Raw genomic sequence first — 18846 nt, forward strand, 5'->3', positions numbered from 1 at the left:
TCTTCCCTCCTCCTCCTCTTCCCTCCTCCTCCTCTTCCCTCCTCCTCTTCTTCCATCCTCCTCTTCTTCCCTCCTCCTCCTCTTCCATCCTCTTCTTCTTTCCTCCTCCTCCTCCCCTTCCATCCTCCTCTTTTTCCCTCCTCCTCCTCCTCCTCTTCCATCCTCCTCTTCTTCCCTCCTCCTCCACCTCTTCCCTCCTCCTCTTCTTCCCTCCTCCTCCTCTTCCATCCTCCTCTTCTTCCCTCCTCCTCCTCCCCTTCCATCTTCCTCTTCTTCCCTCCTCCTCCTCTTCCATCCTCCTCTTCTTCCCTCCTCCTCCACCTCTTCCCTCCTCCTCTTCTTCCCTCCTCCTCCTCCCCTTCCATCCTCCTCTTCTTCCCTCCTCCTCCTCTTCCCTCCTCCTCCTCTTCCCTTCTCCTCCTCTTCCCTTCTCCTTCCCTTTCTTCCTTCTCCTTCTGCTGCTATTACTGATGCTTCTGTTTCTTCTTCTTTTACTTCTTTTTAGCAACAATTATCCTTTAAAATTCTCTAGCAGTAACAGAGCCAGGAGGTTTCACCTATTTACCTTTGCTTATCAGTTACCATTTTGTTCAGGTGGACATTGCATTCTTGAATTATGGCATTTTTGTTTTTATTATTTTCATATTAAGGAATTCAGGTCTAGTTATTTCATTTTAAAAAGGAAAAAGAGAAAGGAAATGCAAAAATACCTCAAAATTCATGATAGTGATTAAGCATTTTATTCTCAGCTAGGCAAGATGCCAATGAGATTAAAAATAATGTTTTCTCAAAGATTCAAATGGATCATTGATTGACATATTTTTAAATATTTACAGTTGATGCTCACATTTTAAAGCCCTTGATATTCCCAGATTAATATAACTAAAATATAATGCTTTAAACATTTGTCTTGTTGAGAGGCACATTTTTTAAAAATGGAAATTATAATATTATTCATCTGCAACATTTTCTGCTAAAGAATACAAGGTATATTTCCACAGGAACTACAACCACTCTGCTGTGACTCATGATTTAGAAAAGACTGTCAATCAGCATTTACAAAAGCATGCATTTTAAGAAAGGTCAAATACGTGGACAGACATCAAATATTAAACATTTGAGACAGTTATGTACCTACTTCATTTGTTTAACAATAGTACTTTTCCCAGATTCTCCCGCTCCTGCAACATAAAAAGAGGAATATTATTAACTGATATACCAAATTTGTATAGATATTAAAAGCTAGCTATCACTTTTCATGGAGAATCTTTAAATTTTTTTTTTTTGTAGGCTTAGGGGGTACAAGTGGAGTTTTGTTACATGCATGTACTGTGTAGTGGTGAAGTCTGGTCTTTTAATGTACCTATCATCTGAATGTTGTACATTGTACCCAACAGGTAATTTTTCATTCCTCACCCCCTTCCACGCTCCTACTTTTACAAGTCTCCAGTGTCTATTATTCTACTCTGTATGGCCATGTGTATGCATTGTTTAGTTCCCACTTATAAGTGAGAACATGTCGTATTTGACTTTCTGCTTCTGAACTATTTTAATTAAGATAGTGGTCTCCAGTTTCATCCATTTGCTGCCAAAGACATGATTTTGTTCTTTTTCATGGCTGAGTAGTATTCCATGGTGTGTGTGTGTGTGTGTGTGTGTGTGTGTGTGTATGTGTATCACATTTTCATTGTCCAATTTTCTGTTGATGGACACTTAGGTTGATTCCATGACTTTGCTATTATAAATATTGCTGCAATAAACATACAAGCTCAAGTGTCTTTTAATAATAATATGGGATGGGCATGGTGGATCATGCTTGTAATCTCAGCACTTTGGGAGGCCAAAGCATGTGGATCACTACTGAGGTCAGGAGTTTGAGACCAGCCTGACCAACATGGAGAAACCCCGTCTCTACTGAAAATACAAAATTAGCTGGGTGTGGTGGTGCATGCCTGTAATCGCAGTGATTAGGGAGGCTGAGGCAGGAGAATCACTTGAACCAAGGAGGTGGAGGTTGGGTGAGCTGAGATCGTGCCATTGTACTCCAGCCTGGGCAACAAGAGTGAAACTCCATCTCAAAAAATAATAATAACAATACATTTTCCTTTGAGTAGATATCCAGTAGTGGGATTGCCGGATCAAATGGTTGTCCTATTTTTAACCCTGAGAAATATCCATACTGCTTTTCCATAGAGGTTGTACTAACTTACATGCCACCAACAGGGCATAAGCATTCCCTTTTCTCCACATCCCTGCTAGTACCTGTTGTTTTGTGACTTTTTAGTAATGGCCATTTTGACTTTGTGTAAGGCGATCTCTCACTGCAGTTTTAATTTACATTTCTCTGATGATTAGTCATGGTGAACATATTCTTACGTGATTGTTAGCCATTGGTGTGTCTTCTTTGAAAAATGTCTGTTCATGTTTTTTGCCCACTTTTTGAGGGGTTGTTTGCTTTTTTCTCATTGAGATTGAATTCCTTGTAGATTCTGGATATTAGTCCTTTGTTCGATGATGCATAGCTTGCAAGCGTTTTCTCATTCTGTAGGTTGTCTGTTTACTCTGTTGATTATTTATGTGCAGAACTTTTTAGCTTATCCCATTTGCCTATTTTTGTTTGTTACATTTGCTTTTGAAGTCTTAGTCACAAATTATTTGCCTAGGCCAATATCCAGAAGAGTTTTTCTTCTAGGGTTTTTACCATTTCCGGACTTAAGTCTTTAATCCATCTTGAGCTAATTTTTGTACGTGGTGAGAGATATAGGTCCAGTTTCATTTTTCTGTATATGGCTAATATATTTTATGGAAAATCTTTAACAGATACCTCTCTTAGTGTGTCTTCTAAGGCAAATATTATATACTGTCAAGGAAAAAATATATTACTGCATTTGAATATAATTTGGGAAGCTTTTATCTCCTGGCTTTGCAGCCCCCCAAAAAATCGTCCTCAACTCCATAGTCTCTAGATTACTCTCATTCTCCCAGAATGTCTTCTTATATACACTATTGATTGAATAACAAGAAAAAATACCCAACAACTAGGTAATAACCTTTGATTTTTCGGAACAGTACAAAGCCTATTGTCATTGGAGGATGGAAATTTGTCTCCAGCATCCCATTTACCTTGGCATATAGATGGTACAATTGCTTCTGTTTTAACAAAGGAATGTTGCTAATAACACTAACTAATTCTAAGGAGCCTGCAGGTAAGAATCAAATGGGAGTATTTAAAAATGGGTTATATATATCTGGGAAGGAGCAGGGCCTGGGCAAAGGAGGAGCTGGCAGTAATATTATAGAGAAACATGTTGCATTTATCTGGAACAGCTGTTTTAGTTGATGATATACAATATAACACTTTATTTTGGTATCTCGTCAACTTTGCAAACATCATGTACAGGAATACAAAATGCACATTATAAAAGATAAAACACAAATCTCTGGTGAAAAATCAGCGGTTGCTTCGTGCTATTCCTCAAGTTGTTTTCAGGACATTGCTTGAGTCTACTTTGTTATTAAGGTATTTTTTGTTTAATTTTTAAAAATTTTTTTGAAATGAAAACTACAAAGTACTGAAGTAAAGTGTAATGATCTAGGCTTGAGTGTTTTTTCTGTCCCTGTATGTGTGTGTGAGTGCATTTGCGTGTGTGTGTGCATAATATCTTCAGTAAGTCTTTTAACTCCTTAATTTCCTCACCTATCAACTAAGAACATCTACTTCACAAGATTATTAGAATACTTTAGACATCATAAGCATGAAATTGTTTGCAAACTACAGTGCAAAATCAAACAAAAAACAATGTTAATTGAGAATACAAGCATCCAAAACACTTTGCCCTTTTTCATGAAGAGAAATCTAATGTTATTGTAGATACACTACATGTATTCAGCAAATGATGCTGGAGCAATTGAATATCTACATGAAAAAAGAATACTGACCCACATCACAATATACAAAAAATTAATTTGAAATGGCTTATAAACTTATATATAAAAAGTAAAACCATGAAAGTTCTACAGAAATAAATAGTTGAAATATCTTTGCAAACTTGAATTCACCAAAATTCTTTTAGATAATATATAAAACACTGAACCAACAAAACGTAAAAATATAACAAATTGGACTTGATCAAAATAAAATGAAAAAGGACAAGCCACTGATGAGGAGAAAACATAAATAACATGTGTTTATCAGACACAGGCTAGGGACCCAGTGCATAAATGCAGTGGTGCTTGGGAGGATTAATATAGAGATGTTTCAAATGATTAATAGTGCAGGAATATGGATGGGTGCAGTGGCTCACACCTGTAATCCCAGCACTTCGGGAGGCTGAGGCTGGTGGATCATGAGGTCAGAAGATCAGGACCACTCTTGTCAACATGGTGAAAGCTTGTCTCTATAAAAATACAAAAAATTAGCTGAGTGTGGTGGCATGTGCCTGTAATCTCAGCTATTGGGAGGCTGACTCAGGAGAATTGCTTGAACAAGAGAGTCAGAGGTTGCAGTGAGTCAAGATTGTGCCAGTGCAATCCAGCCTGGGTGACAGAGCAAGACTATGTCTATAAATAAATAAATAAATAAAATTTTAAAAAGAGTGCAGAAATGCCATATGAAAACACTAAAAATAACTATGGCTCTTGAGAATTAAAAAGAGAATTTGATGAAAATTACTGCAATATGTAAGGTATGGAAAGAATTAAAACAAATCTTAAAAATTTGACTTATCTATGAACCTTAGACATGTGGGGATGTGGGGGAGGAGTAAATTCAGGCAACTTGTTGAAGTTTGAAAGTTCTGGATTTACAGGCAGGAGAAAAGCAGGTATTCACCAAAAGTGGATAAGGTCTGATAATAAAAGTTAGTTCATAACAGTTTTCGATAAAATAAGTTATAAATATCTAAAGTGTTATTGTAGGAAAATGCAGCATGTTATAATTGATATGAAATCATATCTTTAGAATGTGTCCTCAGGCTACAACTAAAATTTACCAGCAGAAATATGATCTTGACCTACATGGACCAAGGAAGGGCCTAATCTAAAATAATGGTTTTTGAGAACTAATTTTTATGTCTCTAGAAGAAGCAAAGGTCTTCATGTATTACTGGCAGTTCCAAAAATTAGGTCACAGGACATCTTTGATGTCTCAATGTATCTTAATTTTGGACAGATTTCAAATTAACACAATTAAGGCAATTTTGAGATTTCCCAGGAAAATCCCAAATTCAGTAAAGCTGGTAGGTATAGACATATCCTTGACTACTCATTGTAGTCAATAGCCTCGTTTTACTAAAACTAGCAAAATTTTATGTCGGCCAAAGTTGTATCACTTTTGGTAACCCCAAGTCCCCACATTTCTTTGTTGTTTTGGTATTTGTTTTTTGAGATGGAGTCTCACTCTGTCACCCATGCTGGAGTGCAGTGGCAGAATCTCGGCTCATTGCAACCTCCACCTCTTGGGTTCAAGCAATTCTCCTGCCTCAGCCTCCTGAGCAGCTGGGATTGGCATGCACCACCACGCCTAGCTAATTTTTGTGTTTTTAGTAGAGATGGGGTTTCATCATGTTGCCCAGGCTGGTCTTAAACTTTTGGCCTCTAGTGATCTGCCCACCTCAGGCTCCCAAAGTGCTGGGATTACAGGTGTGAGCCACCCCACATGACCCAAACTATTTAAATTTCTAACTCAACTCTTGCCCACTCGGTCTTCATTTCCCTATTCTACCATTACTTTTTCTAAACTCTTTTCTTCTTCTACATGCTTACAAATATCATTTACAATATTTTGTATATCATTTAGAACATCTTTCATCACTGCAAGATTAATTTCACATTGCGAAGAATCTTTATTTCATTCACTGATTTAGCCAAAGCACCTAGAACAGTGCCTAACTCAGTAGTAGAATCTTAAAAAAAAACAAATGAATTCTTTGACTCATGCTTCAGAAATGAGATTTTGTCCTTTGCACTACATATCATTTTTTTTCTCACTGAAACGTTTCTTTTCTTAAGCCTTGATTAACAGATATAGCTACATCTAAATTTAATTCTATTCAGGACAATTTTTTTTTTTGGCCATAGCATACATTTATATACATATGTAAATATATCTAGTTTCTGCAGTTGTCTGAAACAGCTGTCCACCTTATGTGATAGTGAGGAAATAGGAGTGGTAAAGCTATGGGAAATAATGTTTCATTGCCTGGTGAGGATATATAGATTCTTTCCCTTGGGTGAACCTTGAGAAGACGTGTCTCCATGATTTTATGCTAGTCGGCTCTCCACCATAGGTAGTGAAATATGACAATAAAGTTGATAGATGCAAAAATCAAAGTAACTTGCTAAAATGTCTTTACATAATCAAACACAAAGTGACAGATTGGTCATAACAATCTCATTTAATAGAAGGCTGCGATGCCCAAGAATGAAACAGTTGAGAATAAAATAAAACCACCTTGCCCATTTTTAGAAGACAAATGACTCTATCATTTTGCATGAATGAGAGTTATTTGTTTGTGAGAGGAACAATAGTAAATCAATGAAGTTTGTGCAATAGTCTGGTTTACTGGCTTTAAATAATTCACTATTTTGCTGTAGGAAGTGCATCACTTTGAAAAAAAAAAGTCATCTAATACTATGAAACTGTACTGGATAGGTTTTGTTTCACAATCTCTAACAACAGAACTGAATATTAGAAATTGTAGCATCCTGTATAGATGACAGAATATCTCATTTCTCACTGCCTTAAATTACAGAGCAATGGGGATGTCGAAGAAAAGTCAATGGGCTCAGTAGGAACTCCAGTACTTGCTTATGCTGGTATATTTAATGTTGTATTTTGTTCAACCAGAGTCTTCAACTAGACATGAGAAAAAAGTCTCATTTCTGAATGCCAATTAAATTTACATAAATGATGATATAATATCTACAATTTCTACAATGAAGTGAAAATAATTTGGACCACTTTCTTATAAATGAATTATCTACTTTGAGATATCAAGCCTAATGAGAAAAAGTGTGTCAGAGATTTTTCAGAATTGTACCAGCATAAGTATTATAGATAAATGTTTTATCAATTAAAAACCACCTTCAGACAGATTTAAAAATCATAACCAAATTTTATTTTATTCACTCTGTATTATTGACTAGTTGGAAATTTATCATAAATTTGTGGAAAAAGTGACTTTTAGACTATGTCAGAGTTAGTGTACATTCAGAATGGTCTTCAGTACTTCATAAATATGGCCATTTGGTAATCATACTGATGACACTAAGTTGTGGCATTTCCAAAAGTATTTCTAATGCTCCAGGGTGTGTAACTGTATAACAATTCTTTGTAACTTAGCTGGTAATTCATGCTGTGTTTAAGGTAAGCAGAGTAGTCAATCACTTTTTTAAAAATTGCATTTACTTCTAAATGAAACTACATATTGAAAGTTAATATTTTCCCTTGAAAGTCTTTAAAAAGGTATCTGTGCTATCCTTGCTCTATGTGGTGACTCAGTCTTCCATGTAAAGGTCCGGTATAGTCAACTACAGCATTAACAGGAGGATTCCTAAAGAAAAGCCTATCTACTTAAAACCTCATTTATTGCTTGGAACTCTATTGCAAAGTTATTTCAAAAATAAATTATTGAGCCCTATTCTCACAATGATTCTAGGCCATAGTTCACAATAACTATTTCAGTCTTGTAAGATTAGATGATCTTACAGAGCCAAATTTAGACATTATAACAATGTGTTTACATATGCTGATGGTGTCCTGAAATAATCTCTTCCTTCCAAATTGTGGTCATCACTAATATTAGTTTCTGGGTCAAGGAGTACCAAGAGAATTTTAACAAGATATGCATTTTTTCTTTGAAATAGTTAATGTTTCAAATAATTAAATATTTACATATATACTTAATTCATACATAGATATTCATAAATTAATTTTTAATAACAATAAGGAATCTTCTTCCACATTTTTAAATGTGAAAATATTAAAAACAATTTTAAACCTACCCAATATCTATACCTGTAACTGAACTTCGATTGAGGACACACAAGGCTTAATTGCTCATTTGGATAACTTGTTCAAACAAGCAAAATGAGATTACAACATTCTGCCTTGAAATCACACATAAGATTTGTTTTTTTGTAGGTGGTCTTAAAAATCACATAATTGTACAGTAGAAAGAAACCTTAGCAATCAACCAGCTATGCACATCTCTTCAGTCTATCCTTGAGATAAATGAATCTAATAGAGATTATGATAATCATCTGAAGTTTCAGATCTGTCTTAAAGAAACTACATATTCTGACTCTTACTAAAGCTATGTCATATCACTTTCTTTTTAAGTAGGCACTGATAAATAGCAAAATGGTTTCAACACTTTAGAAATTATTTTAAATATATTTATTGTAAATTAATATGAGAGCAGTGTACTTTTTTTTGTTTTGAGACAGAATCCAGCTCTGTTGCCCAGGCTGGAATGCAGTAGCATGTTCATGGCTCACTGCAGCCTTGGCCTCCTGGGATCAAGCAATCCTCCTGTCTCAGTCTCCCAAAGTGCTGGAATTACAAGCATGAGCCACTGCACTTGGCCTTGAAAGCAGTGTATTTCCATAGACATATTGGTATTGCTGTGTCAGCTTGTCATTCATAGGTAGACTGTTGGCTTAAAAGATTTTTAAGGTAGTCTCTTTTGAACCAACTTAATTTTGTTCTACTTAATATTTTCCTTTTCATGGAGGAACACCAAAATTCTCTGTCCTGTCCACAGGACAGCTCCTCACACAGCTGGATTCATAGTAGGAAAAGGGGATGGGCATAGTCATGTTTTGGAGCTAAATATGAGCTTGAACTCATCTCTGACTGTGACTAAGTGTCTTGATCAAATTCAGTCTCTCTGAAAATCAGTTTCCTCCATTATAAAATTGGGTTAAGACATAGGAGGATTAGATTACAAATATAGGCCGGGCGCGGTGGCTCAAGCCTGTAATCCCGGCACTTTGGGAGGCTGAGGCGGGTGGATCACGAGGTCAAGAGATCGAGACCATCCTGGTCAACATGGTGAAACCCCGTCTCTACTAAAAATACAAAAATTAGCTGGGCGTGGTGGCGCGTGCCTGTAATCCCAGCTACTCAGGAGGCTGAGGCAGGAGAATTGCCTGAACCCAGGAGGCGGAGGTTGCGGTGAGCCGAGATCGCGCCACTGCACTCCAGCCTGGGTAACAAGAGCGAAACTCCGTCTCAAAAAAAAAAAAAAAAAGATTACAAATATAAATTACCTAGAACATAATCTAGGTATAGTGAATATAGTGAATTCTAAGTACTTTCTATTATTCGACGAATGTGCTCATATCCATTGAAAGAAATACTCCAAGTATATGATCCACTCCTTTACTCCTTTCTTGTGGAACATGATTTTTAGAGTATTTATCTTCTGAACCACACCCCTTACAAGAGCCAATGTCTTTCTGAAATGTGGTACTGAAAATTATGCTGTAGATATCAGATTTACCAACAATAAGGACATTCTGCCAGCTAGACCTGCCTCACTTCTGGTGCTTGTTCATAAATAAGTAATTTTTTAAATAGAGATCATGATTAGTTTGCTTCCTTTCTTTCTTTCTTTTTTTTTTTTTTTTTGTAGCTTTATCAGCTTTTTAAATTTTTGGCCTATGTTTAGCTTGTAAAGTTTTTCTACTTTTTTCACATCTGCTCTTACCAAACAGATTCTCCCACAAACCACATGTAAGTAATTGATTTTGAACCTCAATAAAGATATTTATTAAATTCCATTTTGCTTATTTGCAGCAAGCATTTCTGCTAGTTAGGTCATTTAGAATTCTGACTTTGTTTTGTCACTGTATCCTTCCAAACTGAATCTCAAGTTTGAAATGCCTACTCTATCCACCTTCACCCAAATCCCTGATAGAATTATTGAAGAGAACGAGGTCAAGGGCAGGAAACTATGTCATTCTTTAGAGTCTGTTCTGTTAACAGGAAACTCGTTAATCAGCACAAGTCCTTGTTAACTATCTGTAGTCAACAATGCTAAATGTTTCCCGATAGGTATGATAATTATTGAAGGTTTTTGTACCTACAGTTTATCTGGCTAAGGAAATTCTCTTCTATTTCTACTTTAATTGGTGTTTTTAAAATCAGGAATTGAGAAAAGAATTTTATTTAATTAGTTTTTGGCTTCTGACATTGTTATGATTTTTCTTTTAATTTGATCTTGTAGTAAGTAATGTTAATTGATGTTCTAATAGTATTTCAAACATACATTCTTGAGATAATCCCTCTTCCCCCCAAACTCCCTCCAACCTTTTTCCTTTTTGCATTTTATATATTGCTGGCATCAGTTTGCTAATATTTTGCTTTTGGTTTTATATTTATGTCTGTGAGGATGATTGACCTGCCATTGTCTTTGGCAAATTTTGTTGTCAAGGTTGTTAAATAATAAATTGAAAACAATTTCCTAAAAATGTTTATGTAATTTTGAAATGTTCTGCCCATGGGCTGTTTGATAGAATTTCCTTATAAAGCACTATGAATACATTTGCAGATAAATTTGTATATTTTTGTTTGCCAAAAAATAACACATTTGTTTATTTTTCCCACTTTTTATTTTGATAATTAATTTAAAATCCTATAGTGGTTCAAGAATATAGTACTATAGAAGCCTACATTTTGTACCCTTCACCTTTATGAATTAATGCTTTGTCCTGTTTGCTTTCTCTCTAATATATATGTATAAATTTACATATGCATATGTAAACATATTTTTATGTTTTGTTTTGCTGAATCTTTATGAGACATTTCACCCACAAATATTTCAAAATGCGTCTTCTAACAATAAGGCAATTTTTCTACAAGCTGAAATACTATTCCCATGCATAAGAAAATTTATATTAATTCAAAATATTATCTAATACTATATACTCCATATTCAAATTTATCTGATTGGTCCAAAAAATATTTCCCCTACTTTTTTTTATTATATTCATGATCTAGTCAAGTTTCACACTCTGTTTTGTAATTATGCTATTTAAACTCTTTTAATTTATAACACTTCCCTTGTAATATTTTTGTTATTTTGTTTTGTTGACCTTGGCATTTTTCTAAAGTCTAAGATAATTTTCAAAATATAATATCCAATTATCTATATTCTCTGATAACTAGATTCAATGTAAATATTTTATATGACTACTATGTAAATAATGGATTTTCAGTGTGTCATATCAGTAAACATATGGTGTCACATACACTTATATAAGTACCTATTTTCTGTGATATAGAAAAAATAAGCATTGTGAATCTGTAAAATTCCTCATCAGCCAAACACTAAGCATATTTCATTTATGAGAAAAAATATTGTGGCTAGGTGCTGTCTTTTCTTTTTAATAATCTTTTATTTAGGTATTCTAACTTCCAATTTTATACCTATTTTTAAATTATTTGATAATATTTATAGTAGGCACTAATATAAATATACCAATACTGTACTGTATACTTAAAAATTTGCTAAGAGGGTAGATCTTATGTTAAGTGTTCTTATCATATGATAATAATAGTAAACAACTTTTATAGGTGACAGAGAAGTTTACTGTGTGGATTGTGATTATCTCTAATCTTATCAAGTTACCTTAAATATATATAGCTTATGCATTAAGCTATACATTAAATATGTATAGCTTTTGCATATCTTTTTTTTTTTTTTTTTGAGACAGAGTCTTGCTATGTGACCAGGCGCCATGCTGGAATGCAGTGGCGCGATCTCTGCTCACTGCAGTCTCCTCCTCCTGGGTTCAAGCGATTCTCCTGCCTCAGCCTCCCACGTAAGCTGGGACTACAGGTGTGTGCCACCACGCCCAGCTAATTTCTGTATTTTTTAGGAGAGACGGGGTTTCAACATGGTCTCGATCTCTTGACCTTGTGATCTGCCCGCCTGGGCCTCTCAAAGTGCTGGGATTACGTCCGGCCTCAGCTTTTGCGTATCAATCATACCTCAGTAAAGTGGTTCAAAAATGTTATATGAGCTTTCTTGGATTTTGAGAAGCATTTTAAGAGATATTTCCTTTTTCCTCTCTTATTAATATACTTTTAGCCTAAAAAATGATAACACTAAAGTACAGAATTACATGATTTTTCCCACACAGGTCTGTTGTACATAGATATTTGTCTAAGTGTTAATTAATTGTGGAAATAGTCATGTATACTATTTTTAGTATGAATACAATTGCAACAGTGATTTTACAAAAGATATTAGGAAACCAAACTATATTCTTAAGGTATCATTTTCTTCTTATTTATATAATGAGAGTAATATCTATTTCATAGCATTTTCTTGTAGATTAAATCAATAATAGAAACAATGAATAAAGACAAAAATATGAGATTTATGCCAATAGCGATAGAATTAAAACTAAATCTTGTGACAGCATTGACCTTCGGACAATGGAGAGGGGCTAGTCACAAAGAAAAGGGCTAAGGAGGATTGAACTATCAAGTGGATATAATGGGAAAGAACATAACAAGGCACCTCATGGAAAACATACAGGCCTTGGTTAATCACACGGTTTGCCGATACTCACTGGATATGTGGAAAAAGGAAAATATAAAATAAGAAAATGGAGGATGGAATTTATCAAGCATGTAGTTCTTATTAGAGTTATACCTCCTAATTTTCAGACTCACATGTTGATCTCATAGATATCTCCATTTGGTCCTGTTAAAAAAACACCAAAAATGTAGGTTTGAATTTCCCAAATTATGACCCCTTTCCTTTTTCTCCAGTCTCATATTTGTCCTGCATTTCACATACTTGTGAATAACATAATCAACCATACCAAATTCCACCCCTAATCACTCCTCTCATTTACCATCCATGTGCAGTCAGCCACCAAGTTGTCACTTGGTCTCCTGACATCCCTCAAATCTTATTTTCAAACTTATAATTCCTGCATTAATTCAGAATTGCATCAACTATTTGCATATTAGTAACAATTTTCTAATTGTCCTACCTGATCTTTGAGCCATAGTATAGCCAGGGTAGTCTTTGTTTTTTTAAAAAAAGCCAAGTATTATCATTTTGATTACTTACGTAAAAACCTATCAATATCTTCCTATTGACTGCAAATACAAAATAAACTTCCTATGTAATAACATATAAATGACTTTCTTCTAGCTTATGTCCACATGCAAAGGTATATGTATGTTCTAGCCACTATGAACAAATCACAAGAATATTTTAGATTCTGATTCTGTCATTCTTCCATTCATCATGCATGCATCCTTTCCTGTGTCATAATTAAAGAGCAAAAGCGAAAGCAGATAAGTTCTCTGGTCTCATAGAAATTAGAATGCAGGCACTAACTTAAAACTGACACGTGAAAATAAAAGACTTCGCTTGGCTGTAAATGAACATTTGATATTAGGAAACCAAACTGTATTCTTAAGGTGTCACTTTCTTCTTATGTATATCATGAAAGTAATATATATTTCATAGGATTTTCTTATAGATTAAAGCAATAACAGAAGCAATGGATAAAGACAAAAATATGAGATTTATTCCAATAGAGACAGAACTAAAATTAACTATTGTGACAACATTGACCTTTGGACAAGGGAGAGGGACTAGTCATAAAGAAAGGGGCTAAGGAGGATTGAAATATCAAGTGGATATAATGGGAAAGAATATAACAAGGCATCTCATGGAAAACATAAAGATAAATAGGCAGCAAGTAAACTTGGGAAATTATCCCAAAGTGAGATCAGGTCGCTGACAGATACAAAAAATTTTGTAAATATGGATCAACAAATTGAGCAAAAGAATGAATTTTAAAGTCATATCAGTTAAGTCCTGGTATGAGGTTCTCAAAAGAGAGTATAGACTAAAACTCATAAAGTTTCAGGTACAAACTGTGGGAAATAAATTCTCTTATATCTGGAAAGAAAAAGCAAGCTTCAATGAAGACAGGAATACAGGGATATAAAAAATGAGGACTGTTTCGTTCAGACTTAGTTTAAAAGATGAGAGATTTAAGTTACTGTTGAGGGATAGAGGCTCAAGCCTGTAATTCCAGCACTTTGGGAGACCAAGACAGGCAGATGTCTTGAGCCCAGTAATTTGAGACCAGCCTGAGCAACATGGTGAAACTCTGCCTCTACATAAAATACAAAAATTAGCCAGGTGTGGTTGCGCGTGCCTATAGTACCAGCTACTGTGGACTCTGAGGTGGGAGGATCACCCGAGCCCAGGAGGTTGTGGCTGCAGTGAGATGTAATTGCAACACTGCACTCCAGCCTGAGTGACAAGACCCTGTCTTAAAAAAAAAAAAAAGGAAAAAGTTACTGAGATGTGAATTTTGTGAATTGGCCATTATCAGTGCTCTGTGACAGATAATTTTTTAGTAGAGAAGAGCACATATACAATTTACATTGCAATTAATGAAAGAGACTACAGAATATAAGAAAATAGAAGCAGTGAGCACAGCATCCTTTGAGAAGTATTTCAATATAAAAACATTTGAAAAGGTATCTTTATAAGGTGAATTCAAGGGTGCATTGAAGTCAAAAAAAGATTTTTAGGCTGAAAAAAAGAAACAACTGTGTCTGCCATGAAGAAAGAGCCAGTAGAGAATTTTAAGATGACAAAGTGAAAAGTTATTGATGGAACAAAATTTTTGAGACATGAAAGGTGATAGAATTTATAGCACAAATGCTGAAACTAATCTGAAATGAAAATGGAATACTGCTTCTTTAACACTAGTGAAAATATGAGAATACATGAATGTTTAGTGAGATTTGCAGATGATGATTGAAATCGTTTTGTTGTATATTAGTGGTCATCAAGGGTGAGGTGGAGGTGAGATTGGGGATGAAAATGGTGTTGGAAATATGTGACCAGCTGCCTTTGGAGGATTTTAGAAGAAAATGAAGAATAAGTAAAATAAGTATTGGCCCAGCTAAATTTAAAACATTGTATGTGTCAGCCAGATGACTGAAAATTATATATTGTTTTATTCTACAACATCTGGGAATGAAGGAAATTTAGAATTTACAGAGGGATCAGGGTTAGATCAGCACTAAGAGCTGAACAAGCTGTTCAACAGCACTACTTCAAGAAAATCAGTTGGAAGAAGTGTATTACAACAACGGTAAATGGAGAACTTTGCAGGGTTGAGGGTTTGAATGTTAATTAAGGTAGAAGATTAAGGAGGTGAAATATTCCTGAATTTTAGGAGGAGCACAGCTGAAGTGGCTGTCCCTGGTAAAAAGGAAGTAGATTAAATCAGACAACTAATTCACTAAATATGGAAAAGTACGAGATAATAGAGTATAAAATTTCAGTTAGGGAGTGAAATTTCTAGATACCTTAAAAAAAATTCTAACTAGTTAATCTATTCTATTGGAGTGTAAAACACTGAGGCAGGAAGGAAACCCATGACTTCCGCTTTTTTATTAGCAGTGGATCTTGTAATAAATAGAATGGATGTTTAAATATCTTATTCAGGTTTCACCTTGAATCCTACTTCTTTAGGTTCAAATTCCACATTGATGTATTTGCACACCATTATTTGGAGGAAAATTATTAAAAGTTATGGCAAAAACCGCAATTACTTTTGCACCAACCTAATAAATTAGGGGTATGGATTCTGAACTTGAGTCTAATACCTTAAATGGAGGTATTTATTTTATTTTATATAAAACAGATCATGGAGTCCTTACACTATGAAATGTTTCACTACATTTCCTTTCTAACAATGTGGAAAAGCAAATAAGTTTTGTTAACTGCTCATGTTACTTACATAAATATTTTTAAAGGTACAAAGTTTGTCTTGAGTCAATAATTCAGGCTTGAATGAAAATATGTGAATATAAATATGTTCTGTGATATTACTAGAGAGCTTGTTAAACTATAGTGGGCAAGAGTCATTGTCAGCAAGACAGAATTTTCAATCTCCTTACAAATGCTATCATTTGGCTAAGCGTAGAATGTTTTGCTACATGGTTTGCTGCTTTTATGTGAGTGCCTTATGAGCCTGTTTTTAAGAAGTGCTGATCAATAGAGATGAATGCATCTGAAACAATCAGTCAAATATGCGAAAACTATTTGTTTGAGTACTTTTGCTTGTTAGGAAAGAGGGACATTATCGAAAGCTATTTGATGCTACCATGGGCTTATGTTACAGATAAGTTTCACTTATAGATAAGTGAAACATTGTAAATATTTGGCAATTATTTAATAAATTGTAAATATCCAGAACTTTCAAATTGTTGTAGTGGAAACAGTCCATTGCATTTTGGAGAAAAATTGAAACTCTCCAAGTAGGTCTTTTCTGCCTAAAGTTTTCTTTCCACTTCACTGAGAAGCAGTTTTAAACATCTGCATTAAGAATATTCATACATCCCAAAGATTGGATACCTCTGCAAACATAAAATAAATAAATAAATAATTTAAGTTGGCACAGAAAATAATATTATTTGTTGTGTATAACGTGGTGTTTTGAAATATATATACATTTTGAAATAGTTAAATCTAGCTAATTAACATATGCATTACCCTGCATAGTTATTTTTGCGGTGAGAACACTTATCCACTCTCAGCATTTTTCAAGAATACAATATAATGTAATTAACTGTAACCATTATGCCATACAAAAATAAATTATTTTATAATGTTTATAAATACATTCAAAATAAAAATGTACTCTTGTTGGAGGAAGGAAAAACTGGTTTTAATTTAAATAAACAAAACAAAACAAAAAGTTGAAAATATCATTGGGAATACGTTTTACATGTTAAGAAGATTCTTCTTTTATTACCAGTGATCAGAAGGAGACTTACTGGTTAATTCTAATGTAATTATTCCAAAGAATGTGTTTATCTGCTCCTATCCATAGACAGGCATGGGCTATGTTAGTGTAATAAAATTAAGAGTTGATGAACTTGTAATCTAATCAGTAACTCAGAAACTACTCTAGTTTCCTGGAATCACTCATATCTAGGGATAATTAAAAAAAAAAAAAAGACCAATTAAAAAGCACACATAGAATAAAAATAGTCACTTAAATGTAACCCAAGTCTTGAGTCCTCACTTCTCTTAGTTACATGTAAAAGAAAGACATACTAAGGATAATGATACACATTTATTGAGTTTTAATTTTTTCAGATTTGGGAATCTATTATGCCAAAGAATAAACCACATTTGTCTAGATCTTTACAAGTTACAAAACACTTGGCATCCATTATTTCTCTGAGTTTATGTGGCTAGCCTATGGTCACTCTGGGAAGTATAAAAACATTATGCTTGATGAAGATACTAATAAATCAATTTCTAACTCAGATGGTTTAAAAATACATTCTGTTCTAGTATTAAATTGTATTTTCCTCATTCTGCTCTGTGGTTAAACCTATTTAGCTTATTCTGCTGTTTAAGTTTTATTTTACCAATTATTTTGTACCAAGCCTTTAGATAGCGTCAAAATCATTATAATTCTCCTGCTACATACCTTCCAAAATATCTATTTGTTGAATAAGTGAAACCATTTGAAAAGTTTGAAAATGTTAACTATAATAACTATATTACATTTGAAAATAGATAGTTTTTGATCTCTAGACTCCATCCCTATTCATGTTTCTAAAAGTCAGATAGGTGGAATAATATTTTAAGACAGTAAAGCTCAGAGGACGTCATTAAAATAACAATAGTGTGGTGCTTACAATGTAGCACAAAGAAAAATTAGAAATAAAAGATTTTAAAATGAAGGAAAAGAACATCTATGATAAATTTTCCACGGTATTGTTGGAAATCACTAGCTGAAAGTGAAAAATTGTAGAATAAATGTTAATTATTTATAGCAGAGGGTGTTTTGAATATGAAGAAAAAGGAAGGCTAGCTGTTTCCCTATACTTTCCATGGTGTTTTAAATCTAACCAGCCCATGTGATGAAAATTTGCAAAAACACAAAGGAACCTGATGCAGCAAAATAAACTCAGACTGAAATTTGATGCAATAAGCATGAAGAGAAGAGAAAAGAAAAATGGAAACATGATACATATTGAGTTTACAATTAAATAATAGGTATTATTTTGAATAAAATACCTTTGAATGAAACATTTATAAATTAAACTTTCAAAGTGAATTTAGATAAAAATGAGAATATTCATTAGAATTTGTTTTTCTTTTTAAAATGTGCTCTTTCTGGAATATCTTTGCAAGTGAATTTTTTTAAAAGCATATGACATTATTGTCTTGATTGCAGTTATCTAATGTGCTCAGCAAGGTATGAGTCATCACCAGTGTTTCCTAAAAGCCTACTTTTTGCTAAAATAAAACACAGATTTGGCATCTGTTCTGTAATTTTACTGAAGGTCTGAAAGGTGTGATAAAAAGGCATCTGTCTGCAAGATGATCCTTTAATTTGTAAAGTAGCACTTTGATAGCTCTTCAGATTCAGTGAAATCTTGTGTTCGATAATACCAAACGGTTACATTTGCTTTACAGTACATGTTAAATTTGGAAAGTTGTTGTTACGAGTTTAAGCTTCTAGAAATTCATGAGATGAAGATCAACATACAGAAAAAAATATCTGTCAAAAGTGGTTTTAGATTTCTTATTTTTGTAAATGTAGTTACTGACTCAGGTCTGGTCACTACTAAGGCTAAACCGATTAGCCCCATGTGATATGCACTCATTGTCAAACTTAAAACTGTTGTTCAGATCACACTGATGAATGGGAGCACCATTTCAGTGATGGGAAAATTAAATAGATTTCACTGGTGAGGAGATTTGAGGTGGGAGAATGGAAAGCTTTGGTTTAGTTCAATTGAACACTTTCATAATGTGTTTT

At 34.0% G+C, this 18846-nt stretch overlaps 1 protein-coding gene across 1 annotated transcript in view; it reads right to left on the reverse strand.

The window, feature by feature from the left end:
- Positions 1–18846, reverse strand: part of GNAT3 (G protein subunit alpha transducin 3) — a 58844-nt gene that overhangs the window by 36801 nt on the left and 3197 nt on the right. Inside the window, exon 2 of the mRNA XM_032276431.1 lies at positions 1139–1181. Within this exon, the coding sequence (XP_032132322.1) occupies positions 1139–1181 (43 nt within the window). The remainder of the gene's footprint in view (positions 1–1138; positions 1182–18846) is intronic.

This window comes from Sapajus apella, unplaced genomic scaffold (genome assembly GCF_009761245.1).
Source record: "Sapajus apella isolate SASKATOON/1434 unplaced genomic scaffold, GSC_monkey_1.0 scaffold7, whole genome shotgun sequence".
Taxonomy (NCBI): Eukaryota; Metazoa; Chordata; class Mammalia; order Primates; family Cebidae; genus Sapajus; species Sapajus apella.